Below are 14,110 nucleotides of genomic sequence, written 5' to 3' on the forward strand. Positions count from 1 at the left end.
TGATGAGCACTGGGTGTTGTATGTAAGTGATGAATCACTGAATTTTACTCCTGAAACCAGTATTGTACTGTATGTTAACTAAATAAAATTTAAATTAAAAAAAAGAAAATGCATACAAACATACATACATAAATAGGACTAGTTGCTGATAATCTATACAAAAACGCTTGTTTTTTTCCTCCATGTAACGGCTGTGTAATTCTGGGAATTTCCTTGTTGACCTATTTGTACTGAACATATCAAAAGGAAACACAGTGCCTAGCAAGAAACCTGATGAAGTTCCAATCTTATGTATCATATTTTAAAAGCTGAAAAAAATATTGGAGAGAACCGACTAGTGAAAAAGTAAAATTGATTTATCATCTCTTTCCTATTAATAATGTTCCCTCTGCTTCCTCCAAGCCCCACTTTACTAGAGGTAGTTGGTTACCAAATTAGGAGGTTGCTAAAAGTGGGGAAAATACTAATGTGTTTTGAATAGGACTTAATTTTTCTTAAAAAAATAACTTTAAGACTAGTTTAGTTAAAACGCTTAACGATCACAAATTTTACATGGCTATAGTTGACTATATTCCATCTGCCAAAGTTTATTAAAAGCCTGAATTTAAAAATCAATGACAGTTTCCAAATGCAAACATTATCATGGTACTTTATTCCTAAACACATTGTCTACCCATCACACAGTAATTACTTTTAAAGAATATTCTTTAATAAATGACTTGTAGCCTAAACTGTTAGTCAAAGAGTTGTCTGAGAGAAAGTGTGTGTGTGGGGGGTTGGGTGGGAGGAGGAAGTATCCAAAATCAAATGTTCATAATTACAAACCTCTACCACTTTCTAATATTGGAATGTAACTTAATGTTTCAGGATTTCAGATTCCTCATTTATAAAATAAGAATGTTAAAAAGTGCATAATGTTAAGACTAAATGAAAGAACATATGTGTATATTAATGTAACATTTATACATTTTTTTCTATTTATCAGTTAGGTGTTAAATTAGTTCCCCTTTTCCACTTCAGATCCTATTAGGGGGAAGGTAGGGTCAAGATTTAATTAGGACCTAACAGATACATTCAGAACATTTCATCCTACAACAGCAGAATACATATTCTTCTCTAGTGCATATGGAATATTTTCCAGAATAGATCGCATCCTGGGTCACACAAATCAGTCCTCGATATGAAAAGATCAAGATCATACCATGCATATTTTCAGATCACAACGCTATGAAACTTGAAATCAACCAAAGGAAAAAATACACGGAGGTTAAAGAACATCTTACTAAAGAATGAACGGGTTAACCAGGAAATTGAAAAAGAGATTAAAAAAAAAAAAAAAAAAAACACATGGAAGCCAATGAAAACGAAAACACGACAGTCGAAACCCTGTGGGATACAGCAAAGGCAGTCCTAAGAGGAAAGTACATTGCTATTCAGGCCTATCTCGAGAATCAAGAATGGTCTCAAATACACAACCTAACCTCACGCCTAAAGGAGCTACAAAAGCAGCAGCAAATAAAGTCTAAAACAAGCAGAAAAAGGAAAATAATAAAGATAACAGCAGAAATAAATGATATAGAAACAAAAAAACCCAGTAGACAGATCAATGAAATTGAAGGCTAGTTCTTTGAAAGAATAATTAAATTGATAAACCACTAGCCAGACGTATCAAAAAGACAGGACCCACAAAGATAAAAATCAGTAACGAAAGAGGAGAGATCACAACCAACACCACAGAAATACAAACAGTTGTTAATACTATGAAAAATTTTATGCCAACAAACTGGGCAATCTGGAAGAAATGGACACACACGACCAAAATTCAAATGGTAAGAAATAGAAAATTTGAACAGGTCCACAGCCAGCAAAGAAATTGAATCAGTTATCAAAAATCTCCCAACAAAAAGAGAGTCCTGGGCCAGATGGCTTCCCAGGGGAATCCTATCAGATGTTTAAAGCAGAGTTAATACCTATTCTTCTCAAACTGTTCCAGAAAATAGAAACGGAAGGAAAGCTTCCAAACTCATTCTACGAAGCCAGCATTACCTTGATTCCAAAAACAAAGACCCCAATAAAAAGGAAAGTTATAGGCCAATATCCCTGATGAACCTAGATGCAAAAATTCTCAACAAGATACTAGGCAAATCAAATATGTTAAAAGATTTATTCATTGGGGTGCCTGGGTGGCTCAGTTGCTTAAGCATCCAACTTCGAATCGGGTCATGATCTCACAGTTCATGGGTTCGAGCCCTGCGTCAGTCTCTGTGCTGACAGCTCAGAGCCTGGAGCCTGCTTGTGATTCTGTGTCTCCCTCTCTCGCTGCCCCTCTCCCACTTGTGCTCAGTCTCTCCCTCCCTCTCAAAAATAAACATTAAAAAAAAGAATTATTCATTATAGTCAAATAGGATTTATTCCTGGGCTGCAGGACTGGTTCAATATTCACAAATCCAACAACCTGATACACAACATTAATAAAATAAAGGATAAGAAACCTATGATCCTCTCAATAGATACAGAAAATGCATCTGCCAGGAGCGCCTGGGTCGCTCGGTTGGTTAAGTGACTGACTTCGGCTCAGGTCATGATCTCGCAGTTTGTGAGTTTGAGCCCTGTGTCGGGCTCTGTGCTGACAGCTCAGAGCCTGGAGCCTACTTCAGATTCTATGTCTCCCCCTCTCTCTACCCCTTCCCTGCTCACGCTCTGTGTCTGTCTCTTAATAATAAATAAACATTAAAAAAAAAAAAAAAAAGAAAATGCATCTGACAAAATACAGCACCCTTTCTTGATAAAAACCCTCAAGAAAGTGGGATAGACAGAACATATCTCAACATCACAAGGCCTTATATGAAAGGCCCACAGCTAACTATCATCCTTAATGGGGAAAAACTGAGCGCTTTCCCCCTAAGGTCAGGAACACAACAAGGAGGTCCACTGTCACCACTGTTGTTCAACATAGTACTGGAAGTCGTAGCCTCAGCAGTCAGACAACAAAATAAATAAAAGGCATACAAATTGGCAAGGAGGAAGTCAAACTTTCACTCTTCCAATATGACAAGATACTTACTCTACATGGAAAACCCTAAAAACTCCACCAAAAAAACCGCTAGAGCTCATACATGAATTTAGCAAAGTTGCAGGATATAAAATCAAAGAAATAGAAATTGGCTGCATTTCTATACACTAATAACGAAGCAACAGAAAGAGATATCAGGAAATTGATCCCATTTGTAACTGCAGCAAAAACCATAAGATACCTAAGAATCAACCTAACCAAAGAGGTTGATTTGGATCTGTACAGTGAAAACTACAGAAAGCTTATGTAAGAAACTGAAGAAGACGCAAAGAAATGGGAAAACATTGCATGCTCAAGGATCAGAAGAACAAATATTGCTAAATGTCGATTAAAGTAATCTACACATTCAATGCAATCCCTATCAAAATAACACCAGCATTCTTCACAGAGCTAGATTCACAGAGCTATAATTCTAAAACTTATAGGGAACCAGAGAAAATCCCAAACAGCCAAAGTAATGTTGAAAAAGAAAACCAAAGATGGAGGCATCACAATTCCAGACTTCGAGCTGTATTACAAAGCTGTAATCATCAAGGCAGTATGGTACTGGCACAAAAACATATAGATCAATGGAACAGAATAGAGAACCCAGAAAGGAACCCACAAATATAAGGCTAACTAATCTTTGACAAAGCAGGAAAGAGTATCCAATGGAAAAAAGACAGTCTCTTTAGCAAATGGTGCTGGGAAAACTGGACAGCGACATGAAGAATGAAACTGGACCACTTTCTTACACCATATACAAAATAAATCCAAAATGGATGAATGACCTAAATATGAGACAGGAAATAATCAAAATCCTAGAGAAGAAAACAGGCAAAAACCTCTTTGACCTCGGCCAGAGCAGCTTCTTACTAGACACGTCACCAAAGGCAAGGGAAACCAAAGCAAAAATGGACTACTGGGACCTCCTCAAGATAAAAAGCTTCTGCACAGCAAAGGAAACAGTCAACAAAACTAAAAAGCAACTGATGGAATGGGAGAAGATATCTGTAAATGATGTACTGGATAAAGGGTTAGTATCTAAAATCTATAAAGAACTTACCCAACTCAACACCCCCAAAAACAAATAATCCAGTGAAAAAAATGGGCAAAAGACATGAATGGATACTTTTCCCAAGAAGACATCCAGATGGCACACAGACACATGAAAAGATGCTCAATCTCACTCATCATCACAGAACTACAAATCAAAACCACAATGAGATACCACCTCACACCTGTCAGAACGGCTAAAATAAACAACTCAGGAAACAACAGATGTTGGTGAGGATGTGGAGAAAGGGGGACAGTTTGGCCCTGTTAGCAGGAATGCAAACTGATCCAGCCTCTCTGGAAAACAGTACGAAGGTTCATCAAAAAATTAAAAATACAACTACCCTGTGACCCAGCAACTGCACTACTTGGTATTTATTCAAAGGATACAAAAATGCTGATTCTAAGGGGCACATGCACTCCAATGTTTATAGCAGCACTATCGACAATAGCCAAAGTTTGGAAAGAGCCCAAATGTCCATTGACTGATGAATGGATAAGATGATGTGGTATATATACACTATGGAATTATTACTTGGTGGTCAAAAAAAAATGAAATCTTGCCATTTGCAACAACATGGCTTAGGCTAAGAGAAATAAGTCAATCAAAGAAAGACAAATATCACATGATTTCACTCATGTGGAATTTAAGAAACAAAACAGATGAACATAGGGGAAGGGAAGGAAAAATAAGATAAAAAAAAGAGAGGGAGGCAAACAATAAGAGACTCTTAAATACAGAGCACAAACTGAGGGCTGCTGGAGGGGAGGTGGGTGAGGGGACAGCTAAGCAGATGATGGGAATTAAGGAGGGCACTTGCTGGGATGAGCACTGGGTGTTATATGTATATAAGTGATGAATCACTGGATTCTACTCCTGAAACGAATTACTACACTGTATTGTTAACTAACTTGAGCTTAAATAAATTTTTTAAAAACAGAATTAGGAAATTTTAGGAATACCAGACATTCAGTGATTACTTTTACAGCCTTATCTACATATAACCATTTCTCTAACGTAATGAGAAATCAGTTTTTTTAAAGCTTCTGGATTTCTATGGTATCTGCAAATTAATCTTCTAAAAATCTTTTGAGTTAAACTGTCATTATTTTTGACATTCCCCAACACAAATCCATATAAAAAGATGACCATGTCAACATTTTTTCCACCTCAAAGGTAAACAATTATTTCATAATGTCATCAACCAACAAATCCTTTATTGACTTCATTAAACACAAAGTGTATTACTTATGTAGTATAAATGCTCCCAAATAAAAAAGCACTGGCTTTACAGTAAAACTCCTCAATCAACACATTACAGAAAAAAATTTTAGAGCTCACTGTCACCACTTGTTTATCTATTTTAAATTCACAAACCAAAAAGAGCAATCTCAAACTAGACCACAGATAATGTATACTTTTCTTAGGTGATGTACTCCTTTAAAAGTAATAATTTCATCCATAACCATGGTGATAAGCTCATCTTCCTTTAGAAAAGTATGTAAGCTGTCATACCAACAGGTAGAGCCCTGCTAGACCAAAACTGAAAACAAAAATCCAAATATTTGAAAACCAGAATTCTAAACATTTAGTAAAAACTCAACAGATTTAACAGAAATTTGCAAGGTTTATATTTAAGATTTAACTATTTGTAAAGGAAGGCATGCCAATGTTTTCATGTGTATAATGACTTGATATCTGATGTGCTTTGTCAAACTCCAGAGAAAACATTTTAAGACGGTAGGACAGAACGATGAAACAAAATTGGGAAAAAAACAGTAACTGTTAAACCTGGGGATTCATTATGCTATTTTCACTTGTATGCATGTTCGAAAATTTCTGTAATAAAATTTCAAGGTGTGATTACACTCTTAAAAATTTTTTTTAATTTAAATTCTAGCAAAAATAACACTGTACATTTCTCAGTGTTCAAGTTATTTCCCTATTCTTTAACAAATGAGGACACAAGTGATGAATTAAATAACAAAGTATTTAGAATATTACTTTGTCCTTTTGTTATTGTTACCATTGCTATTTGCTGTTACTTCAACAGTAAAATATATCTACCCACTCACAACCTGAAAGTAATAAGCCATGTGATAGTAAATTCTTTCCTTCAATCAAGGCAGTTACTTACCTCCTTTAATTCTGGCCAGTCTATAAGGAGAAGTTTTGCTGGTGGTCCAGAAATTAGCTGCACTCGAATAAAGTCAGAAAATTCACGCCAAGTAAAACAAAGATCCTTATTTCCAGGAGGGCCTGGAATAAATTTGATGCCTTTTACACTTATACTTTGTGTATTTTCCTAGTGAGGAAAGGTACATTGAAAAGAGGGATGTAATGTTTAGTTTTCAAAAAAAAAAAAAAAAAAAAGAAAAAGAAAATGTTGTCATTAACCCACTATGCATACAGATATGTTTCCGCATATAACTAATGGCAAATAATTTGCACACATACCAATACTGGCATACTATCAAATTCACTTCCTTGAAAGGAGAAGCTGAATTTCTTTTTTGTGAGAGAGAGATCTAAAAGGTGCTATGTCTTTTTATCTCCTCTTTTCCTAATTAACCTCTTATTTCCACCATCTGCTTTTTATTCCCCAAACAGCAAAGTGTGTGCTTGCCCAATAGTGTGCTGCCCAAAAAGTGCGCTTTGCACTTGTTCTTTCCTGATGTTTGCAAAATTCTTTACCAATCTACGTGGCCTTTCGTTAGGTTTCTGCATACAGGATACCTTAATCAGAGGGGTGTTCCCTGACTACCCTATATAATGGTACTGTTTCCACTACCCCATTTTATTTTTCTTATCCCTCATTTCCTACCTACTGCATGCTCTTCCCATTGTAAGGTGATCTCCAAGAAGGTAGGGGCTTTGATTTGTTACTGCCCAATTTCAGGTTCACAGCATATTAATGGGAATCAATGAAACTAGTCTATAATTTCTGCTATGTGATGGAATGATATAAACTAATTCCACAGTGGCACGAGTACCCTAGTATTCATTTTAACAATGACCCTTAATTTTTTTTTATGTTTATTTTTGAGACAGAGAGAGACAGAGCATGAATGGGGGAGGGGCAGAGAGAGAGGGAGACAGAATCAGAAGCAGGCTCCAGGCTCTGAGCCATCAGCCCAGAGCCTGATGCGGGGCTCGAACTCACGAACCATGAGATCGTGACCTGAGCTGAAGTCGGACGCTCAACCGACTGAGCCACCCAGGCGCCCCAACCGTTAACAATTTTATCTCAAATTTGTGATGAGCACAAATCTGTTCCATCAGATTGAAAAAAAAATTTTATGTTTATTTTTGAGAAAGAAAGAGAGAGGGGAAGGGGGAAGGGCAGAGAAAGGGAGGCACAGAATCCGAAGCAGGTTCCAGGCTCTGAGCTATCAGCACAGAGCTGATACAGCTCTGGAATTCACGGACTGTGAGATCATGACCTGAGCTGAAGTCGGACACTTAACCTACTGAGCCACCCAGGTGCCCCTACTCCATCAGATGTTAATAATCAGTGTTAAAATTTCATGTTTGACATCCTCAACTGTTTGTAGAACATTTTCTGTACAAAGACACTGCAAATTAATTAAACTTAATTTCCACTCAAACCCCAATGAGTTCAGAATTTTTCAATATCTGGAAAACAAATATTCATTAGTAAAACATACTGATAACTGAAAATATATAAAGTATAACCTAGAATTCCATATTTATTAGTGAATCATTAAAAGGCTTTTTGAAGACATGATTTCTTGTTTAAGTCCTGTTGGAAGTTATTCTGGTTTTACTTCCAATCTTGAAAAGGAAATTTGTATATGCATTTACAAACTGTAGATGAGTTCAAATAGAATTAAATATAAAATTCTGAAAGGTGCTATGGTCTAATGCTGAAATTATCAAAGGAATGTACTTCAGAATAGCAGTACATTTTATGCAAATGCAGAAATAATTTGAAGAATCAATAACATATTAAAACTACTTTTTATTTAGAAAAAAACACTATTAAAAAAATAGTTTTAAAACAGAAGCCTCTGATTTTTTCTCTGTAGAGACTGGGGGTAGACTCCTGATGCTTGAAAACAAGTCAAGATGGTATACCTCAGTTGTAAAATGACAACAGGAAGAAAGTAAGTCACCTTGGCTGAAGAATAATGAGCTATGGAGAAAGGTGGGAGATTATGCTGTGGTAGGATACTTTAGGATATTTTAGTCCATACTAAGCAGATGAAGTCTAAATTTACAGTATAAAATGCTGATAGATCTAACAGGTGGCATAAAATGAGAAAGGAAAATGGACAATGGATTTGGTCAGGTGAAACGGAAAAAAAAATGATGAGTGCCTTGCCTTAGAATGACAAAAAAGGATGTGGAAACAGTATATACAACTCTTCCAAGGAGTTACACCATGGAAAGAAGAGAAAGAGAGCAACAGATGGACGGGGATTAGAGCCCAAGGATGTTTTGATGGGGGGGGGGGGGGGTTATAATTTGTCTTTTAAGATGAGAGGTAAGACAGGGGTATCTTGGGTAGTTAAGTGTCCAACTCTTGATTTCTGCTCAGGCAATGATCTCACGGTTTGTGAGTTTGAGCCCTACATCAGGCTCTGCACTGACAGCACAGAGCCTGCTTGGGATTCTCTCTCTCCATCTCTCTGCCCCTCTCCCACTTTACGTACTCCCTCAAAATAAATAAATACACTTAAAAAAAAAAAAGATGAGAAATATGACAGCATGTTTACATGCTGATGGGAATCTAATAGGGAAAACTGAAGAGGCAGGAAGGCAGGTTATAATTTAGGAGAAATTATTGAATGAAGATGGGTGTCTATGCATAAAGTGATAGGAGGCACAGGTTGCTCATGCATACAGCAGAAACATAGTTATCTTCTGATTTCATATATACATAGGGTGGAGATAAATAATGCAAAAACTTGAAAGTCAAACACTAAACTTTATCTTTGTAAAGTAAACAAAACATCATTAAAAGTTCTTTGGCACTAAGACATAGTGAGTTGTGTCGTGAGAACTAGAATACCATCAACAGATTAGTGAGAATAAGAAACTCTAGTAAGGAAGGGCAACAAAGAGACTACTCTTATGATTACTTTGTCAGGTTAAAGACTGTAATGGAGACTCTAAAAGGAAGAAGAGTTTTTAAAAAGCATTAAATGCCTTAACTGGATTCAGCTTTACTTGGGCCTTAGAATTCCTTTCTCACCTACTATGGCCTGGCAGGTTCCTTAAAGCCTGGACTCCCACATCTTTTTTTTCCCTGAGAGTTGTTTTTGATCTTTCCAAGCAGAATACATCATGTTTGCTTGTTTTAAACTGAAACGATTCCACTACAGTAATTTTTTTTCAAGCTAATCTCAAATAACTGCACAGCTGTAAATTTCCCCAATTTTTTCACTAGCATCCTGTTTAATGCAGGATGTAAGCACTAAAATTTTATTTATTTATGAAAAACTACCTTTACATACATATCAAAATATTTATGGATGACATTTCATGTATGACATACCAATGTATGGATGACATTATAACGTATGGAATTTGCTTCAAAATGATGGGGTGCCTGAGTGGCTCACTTGATTGGTTTCAGCTCAGGTCATGATCTCGCAGTTGGTAGGATAGAGCCCCACATTGGGCTCTGAGCAGAACCTACTTGGGATTCTCTTTCTCCCTCTTTCTCTATCCCTCCTCCACTTGTGCACGCGCTCCCTCTCAAACTTAAAAAAAAAAAAAAGACATGGCGAAGTGGAAAGTGGTGATTACTGAGGCTGAGTGATAGAAACATGGGGATTACCTCTGCTATTCTATTTTTTGCATATGTTTAAAGTTGATCATAACAAAACCTTCTTAATCCCTTTTGTGACTTTGCATTGTTAACACCAAAATCAAACCTCTTTTGGTTATTTTAGTTTTTCCCAAATGTTGTTAAATGTAAACCAATGGCATAAGCCAACTGCTATGAAAAGTAATCATACCTGAAAAGTAGTTTTCAAATGGGAGCTGTCAAGTCCAACCCCAGCAATTCCCAACGCAGATAAAGAACTTGGTGAAAACGCTTGAATCTGATTTCCATACTGATCTGTAACTATTACAACTATATAAAAAAGGAAAGTTTAATTTTAACACTTAAAATTATGCTTAGGAAAACCACTGTAACTTTGTCCTCTTATGTATTTTTTTGTAAAAAATAATACTTGTTTCTTACATAATCGCTACCAAAAAAAAAAAAAAAAATCAACAATCTACTTAAGTATGCTTATATTTATTAAATATAACACTATTTTGATGTTAATCGTTAATTTTACTACAAAATTTGAAGAAAATAATTCAATATTATTCTAATTCAGGTAATATTCTAAATGTAAGAAAAATAAACGTGAATTCACTGATACGTTTACTTTGCACTTTTAATTTAATAGTTTTAATGTTAACTATTATTATTCTAACAAAAACCAGTATTTTCCCAAGAAACTATTTTTGCCAAAATGATTTTAAAGTTATGTCAGCCTAGGCAAAGACAGTAAAAACACAGCAATCTTTTCTAACAATAGATTTTAAAACACCAAATGTATATAAAACCAAAGCTTTCCTTTCAGATCATGTATGCCAAAATGTGAATGTAGGTAAGCACATATTCTAAAAGTATTTTAAAGAAAAAATGCAGACCATACTAACCTATTTCTCCTTGAAGCTCTTGGCCCATTTGTACTGTTTTTCCTCCTTTTAACTCACATTTTAAATGTTTAGGCTCATCAGGAAGTGGCCTGAAATTAGTTAAGAAAAGGCTTTAGTTCTACCTTTGACTGTAGAAAAAACTTAAGTTTTAATATGCTAAAGAGTAAGCATATATATATCACTCACTTTCTAAATCTTAAATACAACACCCCTCCAAAAATACCTCAATTTATATAACATCACTATTAAACTAAATGGAAACAGAGAAAAGACAGCTTGCAAAGTGTTAAATCATAGCATCCACGCTGGATTAAAAGGAAATTATGACTAGAGAACTGAGAAAGAAAAGGTGGGTCAGTAAAAATAACTCATCAAGAGATCAGGTGGCAGGTGGAGAGCAGTATATCTAAAAATTTTATCTCAACTATGGAGCCTGGAAATACTATGAAAACGGATGGAGGAATTCAAGTGAATAAGGTTACTGGAAGAGGTGAGCGAGAAACTGAGGCCAGGGTAAAAGATTTTTCTATATATATTTACATAAGTCTTCCCTTTTCTATCAGTAATACATAGTGGTCTGGTAGGACTCAGCTTTAATCACGAGCAATGAAAGAATTTTTCCTTCTGAGCAACACACTGATCACGCTGTATCTTTTATATTTTTTAATATCTGTCATTTCACAGGTGTTTTCACTGCTGCTTGCACTAGGAGGGCTTTCCTTTAATGACAGTTCTAGTTCTTACAGATACCAGAGGGTCATTAAGCACAGGGTATACTAAAGAATAAAATATTTAGGAATGGACTTAACCAAAGAGGTGAAAAGACTGATGAATTAATCACTATCTCCTGTGAAATTTTATTCCAAAGACAACCTACCTTATTTCACAGAAATTGCAATCTTTTCTACATTAAAAATAACCTTCACTGGTGTGCTTTGGAGACAAGTGTTTTTGTTATCATATGCTGAATTTTGAAATACCTCAAAATATAATATGCCCACAAACCTTACTGTAAATGCACTTTCCAAAGACACATGATCATCTTGGAATGAAACCTGGCAATAGCGCATATCTTTCACAGATGTCGGTACTTGTACATCAGGAAGCAGACCCTGTAGCAAGTGTTCTTTGTTAATCTCAGGAGTCCAATTAACCTAAAAGAGAAATTTTAGACCTAAGAATAATATAAAGCTTAGCCTAATGTACTCCTAATGCCACTTATCTTACTGAAGAATCAAAGTTAAATTATAACCCATCTTTACCACCTCCAAAGAAAAAGAAAGTCCCTTTATGACCATAAATGACGGTGGTTCATACATATATTAGTGAGATTAAGAAGTTTCTCCCTCTTCTAAAGACTCCAACCAAAAAACTAGTACAAGTAATAAATTTAGTAAAGTGGCAGGATATACAATTAACACCCAGAAAACAGAAATGTTTCTATATGCTAAAAATCAAGTATAGAAAGAGAAATTAAAAAAAAAAAAAAAAAAAAAAACCCTTTACAACTACACCAAAAAGAATAAAATACTTATGAATAAAGTTAACCAAAGAGGTGAAAGACCTGTACTCCAAAACCTACAAAATACTGATGAAAGAAACTAAAGATGACAAAAACAAAGGGAAAGATATTCCATGCCCATGAACTGGAAGAATACTATTAAAATGTCCATATTATCCAAAACAATCTACATATTCAATGCACTCCCTATCAAAATACCAACAGTATTTTTCACAAAGGCAGAACACATAATACTAAAATTTGTATGGTACCACAGGAGACCCAGAATAGGCAAAGAAATCCTAGGAAAGAACAACAGAGCTGGAGGTATCATAGTACCAGATTTTAAGACATACTACAAAGCTGCAGTAATCAAAACAGTATGATACTGGCATAAAAATAAACACATAAATCAATGGAACAGAATAGAAAGCCAGAAACAAACCCACGATTATACAACCAATTAATCTAGGACAAAAGAGGAAAGAATATGCAAAGGGAAAAGCCAGTCTTTTCAATAAATGGTGCTGGGAAAATTGGACAGCTATGTGTAAAGGAATGAAACCAGACCAGTTTCTAACACAATACACAAAAACAGACTCAAAATGGATTAAAGACCCAAATGTGAGTCCAGAAACCATAAAAATCATAGAAGAGAACAAAGGCAGTAATTTCTCTGACACTGGCCATAGCAACATTTTTCTAGATAGGTCTCCTGAGACAAGAAAAACAAAAGCAAAAATAAACTACTGAGACCACATGAAAAGAAAAAGATTTTGCATAGTAAAGGAAACCATCAACAAACCTAAAAGACAATCTACTGAATAGGAGAAAATACTCGCAAATGACGTATCTAATAAAGGGTTAGTATCCAAAATATATAAAGAACTCCTACACCTGAATACCAAAAAAAAAAAAAGAGTCCGATTAAAATATGGGCATAAGACCTGAATACCTATTTCTCCAAAGAAGACATAAAGATGGCCAACAGACACATGAAAAGATACTCAACATTAGTAATCATCATGGAAATGCAAATCAAAACTACACTGATATCACTCTATACCTGTCAGAATGACTAAATAAAAAAACACAAGAAATAACAAGTGTTGCCAACCATGTGGAGAAAAAGGAACCCTCATGCACTGTTGGAAATATAAAGTGGTGCAGCCACTCTGGAAAACAGTATGAAGGTTCCTCAAAAAATTAAAAGTAGAAATACCATATGATCCAATAATTCCACTATTTGGGTGGAATACCCAAAGAAAACAAAAACTTTGGGTATTTACCCAAAGAAAACAAAACACTAGTTCAAAAAGATACATGTACCTTTATGTTTACTGCAACATTATTTACCATAGCCAAGATATAGAAGTAACCTAAGTGTCCATCAACAGACAAACGGATAAGGAAATGTGGTGTATATATACAGTGGAATATTATGCAGCTATAAAACACGTGGGATTGTGCCATATAAGACAAAATGGGTGGACCTGGAGGATATTATACAAAGTAAAATAAGTTGGACAAATGCCATATAATTCCACTCATAAGTAGAATCTAAAAAACAAACAGTAACAACCAAATGAATAAACAAAAAACAGAATCAGACATATAAATACAGAGAACAAACTGATGGTTGCCAGAGGGAAGGTGTGGGCAGGGGGGTGGGGAGTACGGCAAAATGAGTCAAGGGGAGGGAGGTACAAGCTTCCAGTTATGGAATGAGTAAGTCATAGGAATAAAAGGTACAGCATAAAGAATACGGTCAACGATAGCGTAATAACTACATAACAGGACAGATGGTAGCTAC

General features: G+C 35.4%; 1 protein-coding gene across 2 annotated transcripts in view; it reads right to left on the reverse strand.

Annotated features, from left to right (window-relative positions):
• The window catches only part of SMCHD1 (structural maintenance of chromosomes flexible hinge domain containing 1), a 230,845-nt gene that overhangs the window by 144,828 nt on the left and 71,907 nt on the right, over nucleotides 1-14,110 (reverse strand). For both annotated transcript variants that reach the window (XM_053902476.1, XM_053902475.1), the window contains exons 26-29: nucleotides 11,802-11,950; nucleotides 10,797-10,885; nucleotides 10,097-10,215; nucleotides 6,247-6,414 (exon numbers count right to left, since the gene is read on the reverse strand). In XM_053902476.1, coding sequence (XP_053758451.1) covers nucleotides 6,247-6,414; nucleotides 10,097-10,215; nucleotides 10,797-10,885; nucleotides 11,802-11,950 — 525 coding nt within the window. The remainder of the gene's footprint in view (nucleotides 1-6,246; nucleotides 6,415-10,096; nucleotides 10,216-10,796; nucleotides 10,886-11,801; nucleotides 11,951-14,110) is intronic.

This window comes from Panthera pardus, unplaced genomic scaffold (assembly GCF_024362965.1).
Source record: "Panthera pardus isolate Hobbes unplaced genomic scaffold, ASM2436296v1 HiC_scaffold_15, whole genome shotgun sequence".
Taxonomy (NCBI): Eukaryota; Metazoa; Chordata; class Mammalia; order Carnivora; family Felidae; genus Panthera; species Panthera pardus.